Source organism: Microchirus variegatus (genome assembly GCF_963457635.1).
Source record: "Microchirus variegatus genome assembly, chromosome: 14".
Taxonomy (NCBI): Eukaryota; Metazoa; Chordata; class Actinopteri; order Pleuronectiformes; family Soleidae; genus Microchirus; species Microchirus variegatus.
This window is the reverse complement of record NC_139815.1, coordinates 18,930,114-18,944,639: the sequence shown is the minus strand read 5'-3', so window position 1 is coordinate 18,944,639 and position 14,526 is coordinate 18,930,114. Positions and strand designations below refer to the sequence as shown.

The 14,526-nt window shown below is 41.9% G+C and overlaps 1 protein-coding gene across 1 annotated transcript in view; it reads left to right on the top strand.

Moving 5' to 3' along the window:
- Positions 1-9,257, top strand: part of LOC310936991 (transcription initiation factor TFIID subunit 4) — a gene marked incomplete at both ends in the record, with an annotated part of 81,274 nt that extends 72,017 nt beyond the window's left edge. The window contains one exon of the mRNA XM_083901170.1: positions 9,084-9,257. Coding sequence (XP_083757296.1) covers positions 9,084-9,257 — 174 coding nt within the window. The remainder of the gene's footprint in view (positions 1-9,083) is intronic.
- Between the last annotated feature and the right edge of the window lie 5,269 nt (positions 9,258-14,526).

Sequence of the window (14,526 nt, the reverse complement as noted above, 5' to 3'; positions counted from 1 at the left end):
CCACCCTCTCATTCGACTTGAATTAAAAATTAAAAACCAGCAGAAATGACAGTGCCACACCATTGAAAGTAAAGTGTGAAAAACCAACAAGGGCTCATTAGTGAGTAGTTCTGAAGACAAGCGTTCTGACTTGAGACTCATTACACTTCTACCATTTTAACTCTAATTGGGTTCATTTTATATATGAAACGCCTTGAATATTTAATGTTGAAAAAGTTCTGCTTCTGATACTTTATGTAGGCAAAGATACTTGCCCTACGTTAATTGTCTTGGTTATGAGGCAGGGAGTTCGTAGATCCTCTCTCCTTTAGTGGAATTGTGTTGTTACACAGGGACGAGATTAAAAGTAACAGTTGAACTGGCTCAGTTAAAGCTGGTTTGCAGCAGGTTATCAAACCCCCAAAACAAACAAATCCAAAAGAACTAAACAAAAACACAGACACTACAAAGAAAAGGACTCGGTTGAAAAATGAGAGGAAATGGCACATTGCATCAACAACTGCAACAAATAGCATCTAATGTGAGTATTTGAAATTTGAGATATAAGTAGTTGCTCTAATATTGGCTCACAATCTTTAAAGAAACAGAATAGAAACGCACATTTATACAGTAAACCACAACATTATATCATCAGTATTGTTTTGATATTAGCTTATGTGTTATTTAGACTGTAAGCTACAGTCAATTTAATGGCCAATCATAATCACATACTAACCTTTTTATTATCTGTAATGCACTAAGTTACCAAAACACAACTAATAAAGTTCAGCAGGCCAGGTTGAGAGCATTTTTAATTAAATAGATTTCTTTCTCGACTTGCTTTTACACTATCTTTTGTTTCTTTCAGGTTGAAAAGAAGAGAGAGGGGTTGGGTGGGTGGGTGGGGGTGGCAGGAAAGTTTGAAGTTCTTTGTTTGGTAAGAGAGATTCTGGGTGCAGCACACTGTTAAGCTTGGTGACCCTGTGACTGTCTTCTGAGGAATTGTATGAGCAGCCCTGCAGAATAGTGCTCCAGGGTCGGCTTTCATCTAAGCAGTAACCTGTGGACTTTGAAACTCAGGGCGATGGAATTGCAGCTTTGTCAGTACACTACTAATTAGAAAATTCCTGACCTGGAGCAAGATGTTTTAATTATGTGTTGTGTCAACGAGTTTGCAGATTTAATCCACCGTTGATACACACACACTCGAGTGTGCAAAAACCCGTGTCGTATGTTTTGTAGCAGACGGAGTGAAAAAGGGGTGAAGGACGCATTTCACGCCGCCTTCCTCTGCCCCATATAACCTTACACTTCTCCTGCGCCGTGTTTGTCGAGAGCCCATCACATGCTTAAGTAGCCAAATTAATGTGTTAGCTCATGGAGAAGCATGGTTTGATTTGCCTTGGTTTGTGGGAGGCTGAACAATGTGACATTATTGTGCTGGGTGTGAGAGTTCTCTGTTGCAGTGAGTCAGTGTGAGGGAAGGCAGGAAGGGGTTAAACAGAAATTGAGCGGGGATGCTGGGGGCAGCAGTGCTGCAGAACATAGCAGTGTTCGTGCGAAGGCAAGTCATTTCCCGAAACACTGCAGACACATGGCCTGCGGCACTCTAAAACCTTTGGAGACCAAAATGGCTTGCAGGAGTTAGAAGTAATAAGGTGTTTTTTTGCTTTCTTTCTCCTTGACTGAAATTCTGCACGGTTGCTATGCATTGCCATGGAGCTCTGTAGCTGTTTTTATGGTTTATGTGGGTATTAAGATGCTCTGCAACTGGCCATTTTTGAGATTTGTTGTTCTTTAGTTGTGAAGCAAATGGAAGTTGTTTGTTTTGAAAGTAATTCCCTCGTTTTTTTTTGGGGGGGGGGGGGGAGTTGTTTTTTTTTCCTTGCCAAGATCAGAATGTGCGACCTCACTCTCATCTCTTTGTATTTTTCCCCTTTATTCTTTCGGTTTTTTCTCTTTTGCTGTTCACAAAATGACAAATTAAAAAAAAAACAATGTGAGAGTAGGGGGAAAAAAGAGAGATACAGCAAACGGGTTTCACTGTGCTCCATTTTTACTAAGCACAGTCACAGTGGCAGCTTCTTGTGTAGAGTTTACCACAGAAAATGAACCTGTAAAAGGAACAAAGCCAGCCCGTGTCAGTATTTGAACGTGAAGCTGTGGTGTTGGTACAATCTGACTTCTCTGATTATCGATGGACTGAACCAACACATTTTTTTCACCCTCTCTCTTGGTTCTGTTAATCTTTTGTTGCCTCGTCTGCTTCAAAGAGACGCTCCGGCATATAATCTGGATGTGTACATCTGTGAATTATTATTCTAATTCTTTATACGTTTATTAGAGCTGAATAAACTCCACATCAAATACATCACTGGGGCATTGTCAGAAAGCCTGGGGCGAATCAGCCGACATCTGTTAACTCTTTCAAAATGGCCTCATCCAGCATGTCTGTGGGCGTAGAGGAGCGAGGAAAAGGAGAGAGAGGCGAGAGAGAAAGTCTCTGTTGCTGATTAATGGCGGCCATAGGAGACGAGAGGCCGAGTGTGGAGATGAAGTGGGTCCTCACTCCCACGACTGGGCTTCACACTGTAAACACGACGAAAGGGACACGGCAGCGTTCCCCAGCCCAAATGTAGCATGGAGGAGAACATGTGGGAAAGCTTTGCTATGCTGGCACCTAGTCAGTCAACCAGACTGTCAGTCAGTCAGTCCTTCAGTCAGTAAATTAGTCATCCAGTCAGTGAGTCAGTCAGGCCCTCAGCCAATCTACCAAAAAAGCCAGTTGTTAGTTAGTCAATCAGTCAGCACATCAGTCACTTCTTCAGTCATCCAGCATGTATCGGGGTTTGTTAGTCAGTCAGGCACTTCTGATGAGAGGAGCCTTCTAAAGCTGTACCTGCCAGTTGTGCTTCACAAAACACGCTCATTCCTCGCCCGCCTGCCAAAAAATGTACCCTATTGCAAACAAAAAATTTCAGACTTTGACTAGTGGCTTTTGTTAATTTTCACCCTGGCTTTAACTTCATAAAACACCACCTGGCTCCGCTTTCGCTTCCCTTCTTTGTTCAGCTTGTCAACAGTCTGTCTCTGTTGTGCTATATATGTCGTCCTTGCCTGGAGCACACTATAAACAGATTTTTCGGCATCAAAGTGGCAACAATAGAGTAATGTTGCGTCAAGAACAGCTTATCTGTTTCTCAACCGACACGGGGCTAGTCTCGATCCTTCAAATATGCGTGCTGAGCAATGCTTTTTACCCCATGTTGCAGTTTAGGTCGACACAGTATGTTAGCCGCTGTGTTGTACGTACAGTGCGTGCGTGCGTGTGTGTGTGCGTGTGTGTCTCTGTCTTGAACTTCAGCTGTGAGGAGTGGAGTGCTGAGACAGCAGGTTGGCCCCCGCGCAGGGCCGAGCAGCTCTGTGTGCCTGGCAAAGTGGGCCATTAACCCACCGCCCTGAGGTGTGACCTGGGCCAAATCCAATATTGGCTGCAGCATCAAGGCACAGGTGCCATTCTGGGTTCAAAGCCACAGATCAGCAAGAACCCCCACCAACCCCCTGCCCCGCACCTCGCACCCCACACCCCTTCACTCAAAGAATAAAGGACTGAATGTAAATTCCTCAAGACCCAAGCATCACCACTGCTAACGCTGCAAAATTAGAGACAGGCAGAGTCAAAGGCTCCGGAGAGGAGAAAGAGACAGAGAGAGAGAGAGAGAGTATGAATACATACATTATTAATCAAAAGTAAATTGAGTAAAATGGTGTGACCTCCCGAATTTTTGGTGTGTGTAAAAATGAGCATCATAGAGGGATCAAACAAGGCGTGAAGTGTTCAAACATAGTGGCTTATTCACTCCTGTAGGATACTGTGAATATTAAAAGTGTCGCTCTGTGTGTGTGTGTGTGTCTGTGATTCTCAACCACAGTTTAGAATGTGGACGATAAAACTAATACATGCACATAAAGTATGATAGGATATTTTTAGTCAATCACACATTCATCATGGACATTTACTGTAAATTTAAAACATGCTTAATAAAGCTTTAGACCTAACCTTATTTAAGTTATTTATATTATGACTGTAGTACATGGTTTGAGCATTAACAAATGTTTTCTTTTTAGTACTTCATTTATTCTGTTGTATTGTTCTCCATACATTAGGGGTTTGGAATCAAAGATGCGATACACGGTCCACAATACCAACTAGAAAAGCACTCGGAGAGCACAGACCTCCACCAAGGCAGCTTAGTGCCTAAAAAATACACCCTGCCAGCACGCCTGGGTCAGACAGCGAGTGTTGTAACCAGCGATAGCCTAGTCTACCGATCACGCCCAAAATTGAATCAGTTGTTTCTGGTCCCATTGCGGACATTTCTTGAAAATTTCATTCAAATCCGTCCTTCATTTTTTGAGTTATGTTGCTAACAGACAGACAGACAAACAAACTCCGGCGAAAACACATAATAATATCATGATACAACGATTCTACGATACATCACAATTTCTGACTTAACTGAAGAAAACAAAACATCTTTGCTTACTTTAGAGATCCTTCATTTGATCATTAAAATATTGATATGTGCCCTGGCATATCGTTTATCGCGTTGCGGGACCACGATATATCACTAAATTGAGTTTTTGGCCCACCCCTACCTTACCTTACTGTGTTTTACTCAATTTCTGCTCCACAAATCACTCTCTATTTCTGCTCTTCTGTATATGCACATGTTTGTTAAAGACCACATTGAGGGACGTCTGGCCCCCGCCGGCACATTGTCATGTATTTCAACAGCATGTAGCTGAAGACGAGAGCCAAGGCCTCACTACTACAGATGACCCTCTCCTCTCCTCTCCCTCTGTTTTCCTCCCTGTCCCCCGTTTCCAAACAAGTCCAACGTCTGAAGAGATGTATCGAAGCATCCCTGCGCGATTTGTACGATGGATATGTCATGTGACATAAATGCCTCTGAGCTCCCGTCACATATAAAATGACAGATGCTGTTTTTTGCCTCATGGATCTTTCTCGGCCAGTGCTGATTTTTGAGACTTTTCAGTTTTTTGCTTTGTACCGTTATCGCTCTCTCTCTCTCTCTCTCTCTCTCTCTCTTTGCGTCCTGCCTTTTCTCTCCTCGCTTTTCAATTTTCGTCCACCGTAAGTAACCTTTACGAAGCCTGCCGTTTTGTTTTTTTTTCCCCGTTGAATTTCAGACAGTATTACTGTGTAATTGCTGGTGACAGGGAAAGTGTGATTGTTGATGTTTTCCCTTTTCCTTTTTTAATTGACTGTCAGCCATCTGCTTTGGTTAGCGTTGATGATTACCCCCCTTCCATCCCCGCTCCCTCATCCACAACATGATTTCCTGTTTGTACTGGTGAGTGGAATCTCCATAGATACGAACGACAACATGCCAGTGTTTGGCGTTTTGGCATTTTATCTTTCAAGATGAAGGGCATATAAAAACAGAGGGCAGAGGAGAGTGAATTGCTGGATGAGCAGTGACCTTTCTGCATGTATTTGGATAACTTAAGGCTGCCCCTGTCCCTGTAAGGAATGAGGCATTCTGGGAGCTCGCACTACAGTACCTATGCGGCAATGTCTGGCTACTGCTGTCTCCATCTCCCGTGTGGCCACAGCAGCACCACCCCAGTGAAGACTTGCCTGTGGCAGCTTCTGTTCATCTGTCCAGGTGAATGAATGGCTTTGATTGATAAAATCTGCGGCCTTGATGCAGGCTTTACTTGTGAGTGGCAGTAATTGGCATGGCAGTCGGCAGGCCTATCTTTCACATGTGGTCAGCCACGATTGACCTGATTAAGCCAGGGTTGTTCCCAAAAGTGAGGGTCTGGTGTGCCCCAGGGAGACGGAGAGGAGCTGGCTGTACTCACATGCTTTAAACTCCGCTCCCTCACCATGTTAGTGGCCAGAGATGGTTCGATGTAGTCGGGGTTAAGTTTGTGGGAACAGTGGCCTGGCAATCCTCACTTATCATCTCCATGTCCTGGGGTCAGAGAGTGTACGGAGGTAAATCTGAGGCAAGGCAATGTCATGCAGTTATAGACAAAGACAAGCACATGAGGGGATGGGTGCTGCAGGGACTTTGGTTTGGTCCTTGTAAATTCATACCCATCATGTGTTTGCAATTAAGGCCTGTCTGTGCTGTGTGTTTACAGAGTGGTGCAATCAATGTAATTGTGAGAGGGTGTTCCTGACTGGAATGTCTGTCTTATTTCTCTCTGCCTGGGTTCAAGTGGGCACTTGGTGGATTTGTTTCCCCAGTGTTTCTCATTTACAAATGTAAATGCATCTCTTGATTTGTATCAGCCTCTGTATACACTCCCTTTTTTTTATCGTTCTCATTTTTCCTGGATCGAATACAAACAACAAGGGTTGTATTTCAGAGCGGGACGTCAGCTCGGATCTATGTCAGCGGTGTTGTTTATTTAGAGGGGAAAATCTGTTCATATTTTGGGCGACGTAAAGAGCCATGAAACACACTGAAATAAAAAAAAAATGACTGTGTCCCTCCCTGCCAGTGCATGTTGCCAATGTTTTTCAGACAGGGAAAAAAAGAGTCTCAGAACACTCAGCTGCACCTGAATATCTACACATTGTTGTCATGCTCTGCATTTTCCTAAGTGTAAGTGTACAATTGATTAGAGGTCACAGTATTCCCAACTCTTGATATTGTCACTGTATTTGCCATTCATTCAACAATACTTAATTCGTGTCGTGAATGGGAAACTTAGTGTTGTTTCTCTAAACACTGTTGTGTTTCACCATGGAAACTAACCTTAGACAAGGATCCCTTTATCGTCTAAAGACAGCGAGGATGAATATTCTGAATGAGAAAGGGCAAAGCACCGGAGAAGCGAAAAATCAACTTAATAGAATCCTAAGAAAATAGTTGTAATCTCAGATGAAGAGCAGTATAAGTTCTCATATGAAAACACAGACAAAACATACATTAATTTATTAGCTAGTCTCCGGCAAGATGCGGGGATTGTGGGTCAACATATATATACGTGCAAGAATACATCATTATAAATGTTGTGAGGCTGGAGAGTTTAGCTGTACAGGGCAAGTAGACCCCCATCAGACCTGGTATTATCATCCCTCCTGAGTGATCTGATCACGTCCAGATCACGCTAAGTACTAGTCTGATCGCTTACAATCCGTTCTGAATGCCTCTTATCACAAAAACCACATTTGGAGGTGGTTTAAGGACTCATGTGACCGCATTCCTGAGCATGCATGAACGCTATCCATCCTCGGCCTCTGACCGGCCGTTTTCAAGGTGATCACCACTCACTTATTCGCAGCCAATGCCACAATATTAACTCTGTTTGTCACATCCCCAATGGTTGTAATCTTATTTCATGTTACAGCAGCACAAGTGGGGCCTACGATTTTCCTCAGACTTTCCTCCCCACTCGTTTTTCTCTCTCTTTCACTGTCACTCTCACACACACACACACACACACACAAAATCACATTGACATCACACACATCTGTACAGTCAGACAATTTTTTTTAGGAGGTTAGGGTGAGGATAAATATACAGGGTAGGTTTAGTGGATATTCACTGTTGGCTCCACACACCAATAAAAAATCATAAATAATTTTTAATTTAATTGTCAGTGACTGCTTAGTACCGGCCTGATGCTCACTGTGACATTTAAGTGAGGATGGACACTCAAGGCAGTCGCTCTTAGCGCCTCAATGTGCCTTCCGGTGCATCTGTAAGGCGAAGCAGAGCGACCTGGCAGCACAACTTGATAGAGCGACATGGCAGAGCCACGTGTTAGAGCGACATGACAGAGCGAAGTGTTAGAGCGACATGACAGAGCAACTTGATAGAGTGACGTGACAGAGCCACGTGACAGAGCCACGTGTTAGAGCGACTTGACAGGGCAACATGACAGAGCGACTTGATAGAGCGACTTGATAGAGCGACGTGACAGAGCCACGTGTTAGAGCGACATGACAGAGCGACTTGATAGAGTAACGTGACAGACCATCTTGACAGAGTGATATGACATAGCGACATGATAGACCGTCTTGACAGAGCGTCTTGATAGTGACGTGACAGAGCGACTTGATAGAATGACTTGACAGGGCAACATGACAGAGCGACTTGATAGAGTGACGTGACAGAGCGACTTGATAGAGTGACGTGACAGAGCCACGTGTAAGAGCGACATGACAGAGCGACTTGATAGAGTGACGTGACAGAGCATCTTGACAGAGTGATATGACAGAGCGACATGATAGACCGTCTTGACAGAGCGTCTTGATAGTGACGCGACAGAGCGACTTGATAGAACGACATGACAGCGACTTGACAGAGCAACATGATAGAGTGATGTGACAGTGTGACATGATGGAGCGTCTTGAAAGAGTGACGTGACAGAGCGACTTGATAGAATGACTTGACAGGGCAACATGACAGAGCGACTTGATAGAGTGATGTAACAGAGCATCTTGATAGAGTGATATGACAGAGCGACATGATAGACCGTCTTGACAGATCGTCTTGATAGTGACGTGACAGAGCGACATGATAGAGTGACGTGACAGAGCGACATGATGGAGCGTCTTGATAGAGTGACGTGACAGAGCGACATGATGGAGCGACATGATAGAGTGACGTGACAGAGCGACATGATGGAGCGACATGATAGAGTGACGTGACAGAGCGACTTGATAGAATGACTTGACAGAGCGACGTGACAGAGCGGCAGCAAATGACACTCTTGGAATCAGATTGGGCTGCATGAATACTGATGACATCAGAGTGTATTTGAACTAAGAGCAGAGAAGTCAGATTTGATCTGGCGATCATGTGACGCACCAAGGAGGTAAACACCTACTGCTACCGCTCTGTGGCTCGTCCTGAGATTTCTTCTGTTTTATATTTGAGGTGTAGGGCTCTATTAATAAAAGTGACTCTACTTGACTTGACTTTTTCTTCTCAGCAATTGTCAGCGACCTGTCGGGCAGCTGAACTACTGCTCTATGAAATTTTAAAATCTCACGTTTTTGACTTTACTCCTTGTGTTTGAGTTGTACCTCACCTTGTGCCTTCTTCTGTCTCCAGGTTTCAGGCAGCTCGGCAGGTTCCCCGGCCGGCTCCTCCGTCCCGTCGGCCTCTTCGCGCCAGTACGCACGGCAACGCATCACTCGCGTGAACCTCAGGGACTTAATTTTTTACCTGGAGCAGGAGAGAGAGACGGCCCACTCCCTGCTCCTTTATCGCGCTCTGCTCAAGTAGCCTCAGCTCCACTCAGCGCCCGCCCCCACCTCAAACCTCCTCCTCTTTCCCAGCCGCGTGCCTTTAGATCAGGTCTAATCTTTCAGCTCCGTGTGTCTCCATATGTACTGTAATAATGTTTGATGTAGCTTTTAATAAGAAAGAAAGAACGAGACAGAGAGAGAGAGAAACCATTCAAAAATACAACTGTTATGTGTTTTCTCTGTTTAGACTCACGGTTTATTGTTCCATCATTCAGTTTAAAGAGCATATCAAAGTCTGTGTTAAAGATGGAAACAATGTTACTCGATCCACATTGTGTTCTGTGTATGTTAGGTCGCAATTTATCTGACATCACTGGGAGCAGCTTTGACCTTTTCCTCCCCATCAAAGGAAGTGGGTTCACATTTCTTTGATTAGGGCTGGGTCACTTAGTGTCGATTAATTTGGCAACATTTAATTTTCCGTATTAATTTTGCTTAGTTCTGAAATTACGTTACATAGATTACATAACTAATACTGCAAAAAATCTGGATCGCTCTTACCTTATGACCCCTTAGTTACATTAATGACCACGCAGTGCGACTGTTTTGAATTTTTAAACCCCATGCGAGTCAAAATATACAGCCTAGAAGCGACTCAGTCAGTCTTCTTGAATATGAATCAGAAAATGTTTTTTTGGGTTTTTTTTAAGCCCAGCCCTAATCTCGATACATCCCTCGATATTCTAGTCCAGGGATTACAGTTCAGATGACCTGTCTGCACAAAGACAAAAAATAATTATTTTAACATCAAGATTCCATAAAACAGCGTCACGATCAAGTCCTTACATGTAAATAGTTCTTTTTGGAATTATTTTTGACAACATGTATGATTTCAACACATTCAACCTTTGTAAGAAAAGTAATAACCCACGTGTCAATATCTCAAAAAACTGTTTTGTAAATCAAACTTTATTCACTTCACCTCTACCATCACCTCCTGTGTGAGCCCCGACACGCTGACCGTCCGCACTATGACACCAATTTATGAAATGTCACCTTGACTGAGAAAGTCAGTATTTTTACTCTTTATTTTGTTAATTTATTGACACATAATGTGAACGTTGCTTTTAATAGATGTTTATCTTTTTGTGTCCCATTATGCCAACCTCTTTTAAAAAGGAGACTCTTGGTGTTCAGACGTTTGATATTTTAAGTGATGTAGTGAAACCTTGGATCAAAACAGACATTCCTTTATATTTCCCTTTTCCTCTCTGCACATTAATAATATTTTGTATTTGTTTTGTTTTTTAAAAAAACAATAATTTATTCTTCCCTGGAGCACGTTGCGCTCCCTCCTACCTTACTTGGTAGCGACTGAACGACAAAGGTAGTCGATAAAGAAGAGCATTACACTCGTTTGTATTTTGATGCAAAATTGATCATCAGTTTAGAACTGATTATACATTTTTTTACCATTTGTTTCTCTTCTAATTCCTGATTGAAGTGAGGAAATAGAACAAAAATGCCTGTTTTTTTCATGTTTTCAATGCAATGTTGCCTTTTTTTAAAAACCCTTATTGTGTTACGTATTGTTGTCCATTAGGTTTTTGTTTGTTTTATTTAACTAAATATCTTGGCCTCTATGCAGCTCTTGTCATATTGAAATTAATTTAAATATGGTTGACATTTGAAACAATTGTTGTACATTTTGACAGCACTTTTTTTTTTTTTTTTTTAATATATCTATTTTACCTGACAACTGAAAGCTGTCACTGTATTATAGCAAAGAAATGACTGATGAGTAAAACACAGTATTTGCCAGTTTGTGTCAAAAGACACTTATTTTAACAATAAATATATCTGTTTTATTTGTTTTTTGGGATTGGATTTCATCCTGAATCTCCTTTCATACATTACCCTGTTTTAAAAATAAGCACAACGTTATCCATCGTGGTCATTTGAACTGATTTTAATGATGGTTTCTGGTGGTTTCTACTATTACTACAGCTTTTTAGCCAAAATATTAGGACAATATTACTGATGTAATTAGACGAGAGGAAAGGACATTTCATTATGAGGATGATTTGTAAATATTGTTTACAAAAACTGTGTTTATTAGAACCATGTTATTTTTGGTAAACTCTTGTACATACCTTGAAAATTTCCTGTTTGTGTGAGAAAAAAAAACAAAAAAAAAAAACATTACTTAATTATTTGTACCTATTTTGTAAAGGAATAAATAAGCTGTTTACTAAACCGAGCGCATTCTGGCTTTGTCTGTTTCATCTGTTGTTTCACAGGGAATATTTAGAAGAATGAAGACTTTTTAAGTGACTTAATATCCGAGCAATATATTTTCCCCTCCCGTTTGTTTCTTACTCTTCAAAAGAAAAAAAAATAATGGTCTGTTATGTTTTATACGAACTGTTTTACCAAAGCCAACGACTAATTCAGCCAGCTTAATTTCCATTTCTAACATTGTACATGCTAAGTACAATCTGAGTCAAGCACTGCTGCTCAACTATGAAAAGTCCCCCTAGGTTTCCTCCTCTGCTAATTAAGCACAAGCATTTTTTGAAAAGACCAAACCATTTAACGCTGCACAAAAAAATACTTGGATTTGGGAGCATATTATTGTTTTCTTTGGCCTGCCCCGTCGTTCGTCTGGAGCTTGGATTCGGGCTTGCTTCAGAGCGGTAGGTTACAGTAGGAGATTTCTCAGGGTCCATTTAAACCTGAGATTGTATTTAAAGCAACACAATGTTGGATTTAGACAACTTGCAACAGGGTAACTGGCAGCATCTCTTCTGCATCAACATTTGGTTCTAGATCGGCACCATGATAACACAAAAATCACTAGGGCTGCAACTAAAGGTTATTTTCTCGAATAATCTATGAATCGTTTGGTCCATAAAATGTCATAAAATGTTAAAAAAATGTTAATCAGTGTTTGTCAAACCTGGAAATGACGATGTTCTCGAACGTGTTTTGTCCACAAACCAAAATGATTCACTTTTTAACGATTTCTTTATTATGTGGAGCAAAGAGACAAAGAAAATATTGACATATAAGAAGCTAAAACGATCAGAAATCTTGTTTAATTAATGAAAAAAGCTTCAAACCGATTCATCGATTATCAAAATAGCTGACGATTCATTTAGTAATCGATTAATTATTGTTTCAGCTCTGAAAATCGCTACAGAGCAAAAACATTGTGTTGCTGTAAACGCCCGGAAATGTCAACAACCAACATTGTTCCAAACTGCTGTCGTCGCTGTGTGTCGCACAGGAAAACAAAGTCTTGTCCTCCTCTATTTAAGGGCAGCGAATCAAAAACGGTTGCAATGAGAGACACACGTGTCCAGATAAACAGTTACATCCTTTTATTATCGCAAATATGCAAGAAAATTCAAATGGAGACACTTTAAATGATCACATGCCCTTTAATACCACAGTCTAGTTGTTTTAAACACTTTAAATAATATACATTTGCACCTTTTTTATACCCTTTGAAATGTTTTTTTTTTTATTCTTTTTTTATTCATATGTACACAATGTAATGCTTTTTGAATTATGTTTCATTCTTTTTCAAAGAGGTCTCTTTAAAAAACAAAAAAAAACAAAAAAAACACAAGGGTCCTCCCTGCAAAACCCAAGAGTCCTGATAATTCAATATACAATAACTACAATTGACCTGTCTGAGGAGGGAGTAACGTGTGAACTGGCTGAACATTGACCGGCGTCATCTGAAATGCGAACATGTCCGGACGTGTTCCAGTTCTGCTGTTCTTTATACTCTGAGTCTCTGGTTTGGTTATTGCGAAAAAGAGAAGGTCGTACACCTTCTTCTGCCAGTCTTTGTTCCTTTTTCCTGTGCAAGTTTGAACGCTCGTTTGTCTTTTTTCGGGACTCTGTCATTTCAAACGGCCACATCGCTGAGGCAAAAATATGAGCCTTTTCTTTCCCTCCTTTAACTACAGCGTAAGTCATTCTTGTAGTTGTGAGGTCGTATTACAGCATGGATGATTTTTATACATATATATATGTATATATATATATATACATATATATATATATATATATTCATCCAGAGCTATAACCCCGATGAGTTTTAACGTCATGTCAACAGGATGAAAGATCCCGGTGCTTTGACGGAATCACGTCGCCATGGCTGCACAGTATGTGTGTGTGTGTGTGTGTGTGTGTGTGTGTGTGCTCAGATCTGACTCATCACTTGTGTTTGGTTTGTTGTGGTGCAGCATTGGATGGCGTTTTTTTTTTTAAAGCAGGGCAATGGGGATGGCACAACAGCAGGGGGGTTGCAGCCCAAGTTTTTTCTTCGAATGGCACCGCTGCCTTTGGGGGCGGGCGGGCGGCGGAGGGGGGCCGAGGAGCACTGTGGAGCGTGCCTCTGCAAACATGAAAAAGGCCCTGGTTGACCATTCCCTTTGAGGCGGCTGTATGCACAGGCTCAGGCCACTGGCAGGTCAGAACAGAGATGGTGAGGGAGGGGGAGACTCCAGGGAGAAGTGCACTGCAACGCTGGGAGCTGCACTTACACTGAGCGCATCTTTATCCACTCATTGGCCTTGTTCAATCGGCCGCCATCCGGAGACAGCAGTTATTAGGGCAACATGGTCAGTAGAACCCATTTTTAATGAACAGCTGCTTTTAAAAAAAACAACAACCCCAATTGAACTACTGCCAGTGCTCACAAAGATCAGAATGAGCTTCTGTATATAATTTTTTTTTCTCTCTCTCTCTCTCTGTCTTTTGGATTGGAAGAAACAGCATCTGTAAGTTACACACAAACATAAAGCGTGAAAACGCGACGAGTCTTTCTTGTTTCTGTCTTTGATCCAGAAAAATAGTCGAGAATAAGACCAAAAGAATGAGAGCAGGATGGAGTAAATGCCGCCCACTTGCCTCTTTGTGAACAACACACAGATGCGAGGAGCGCGGTTCACTCAGGGTTTTTCTGTCGCGCGCGCACGCACACATGAACGACAACTGAGATGATCTGAGCTTAGAAGTGACAATACTGAAGCAAGTCGAGACTTCCTCTCCCCAAACTTTTTTCTGGAGGTACACTCTTAGAAATAAGGGTTCCAAAAGGGTACCTTCTACAAGAGCTGAGGTTCTACCTGGAACCATTTGCTTCTGAAAAAACCCTTTCCCGAAGAAAGGGTTTTTTGATCCAGAGGAACCCTTTAAAACCCCTTTCTTGAATAAAGGGTTTTAAAAGGGTTCTTGGTGGAAGTCCAGTTAGACTAGCCGAAGAACCTTATATGGTTCTACTTAGCACT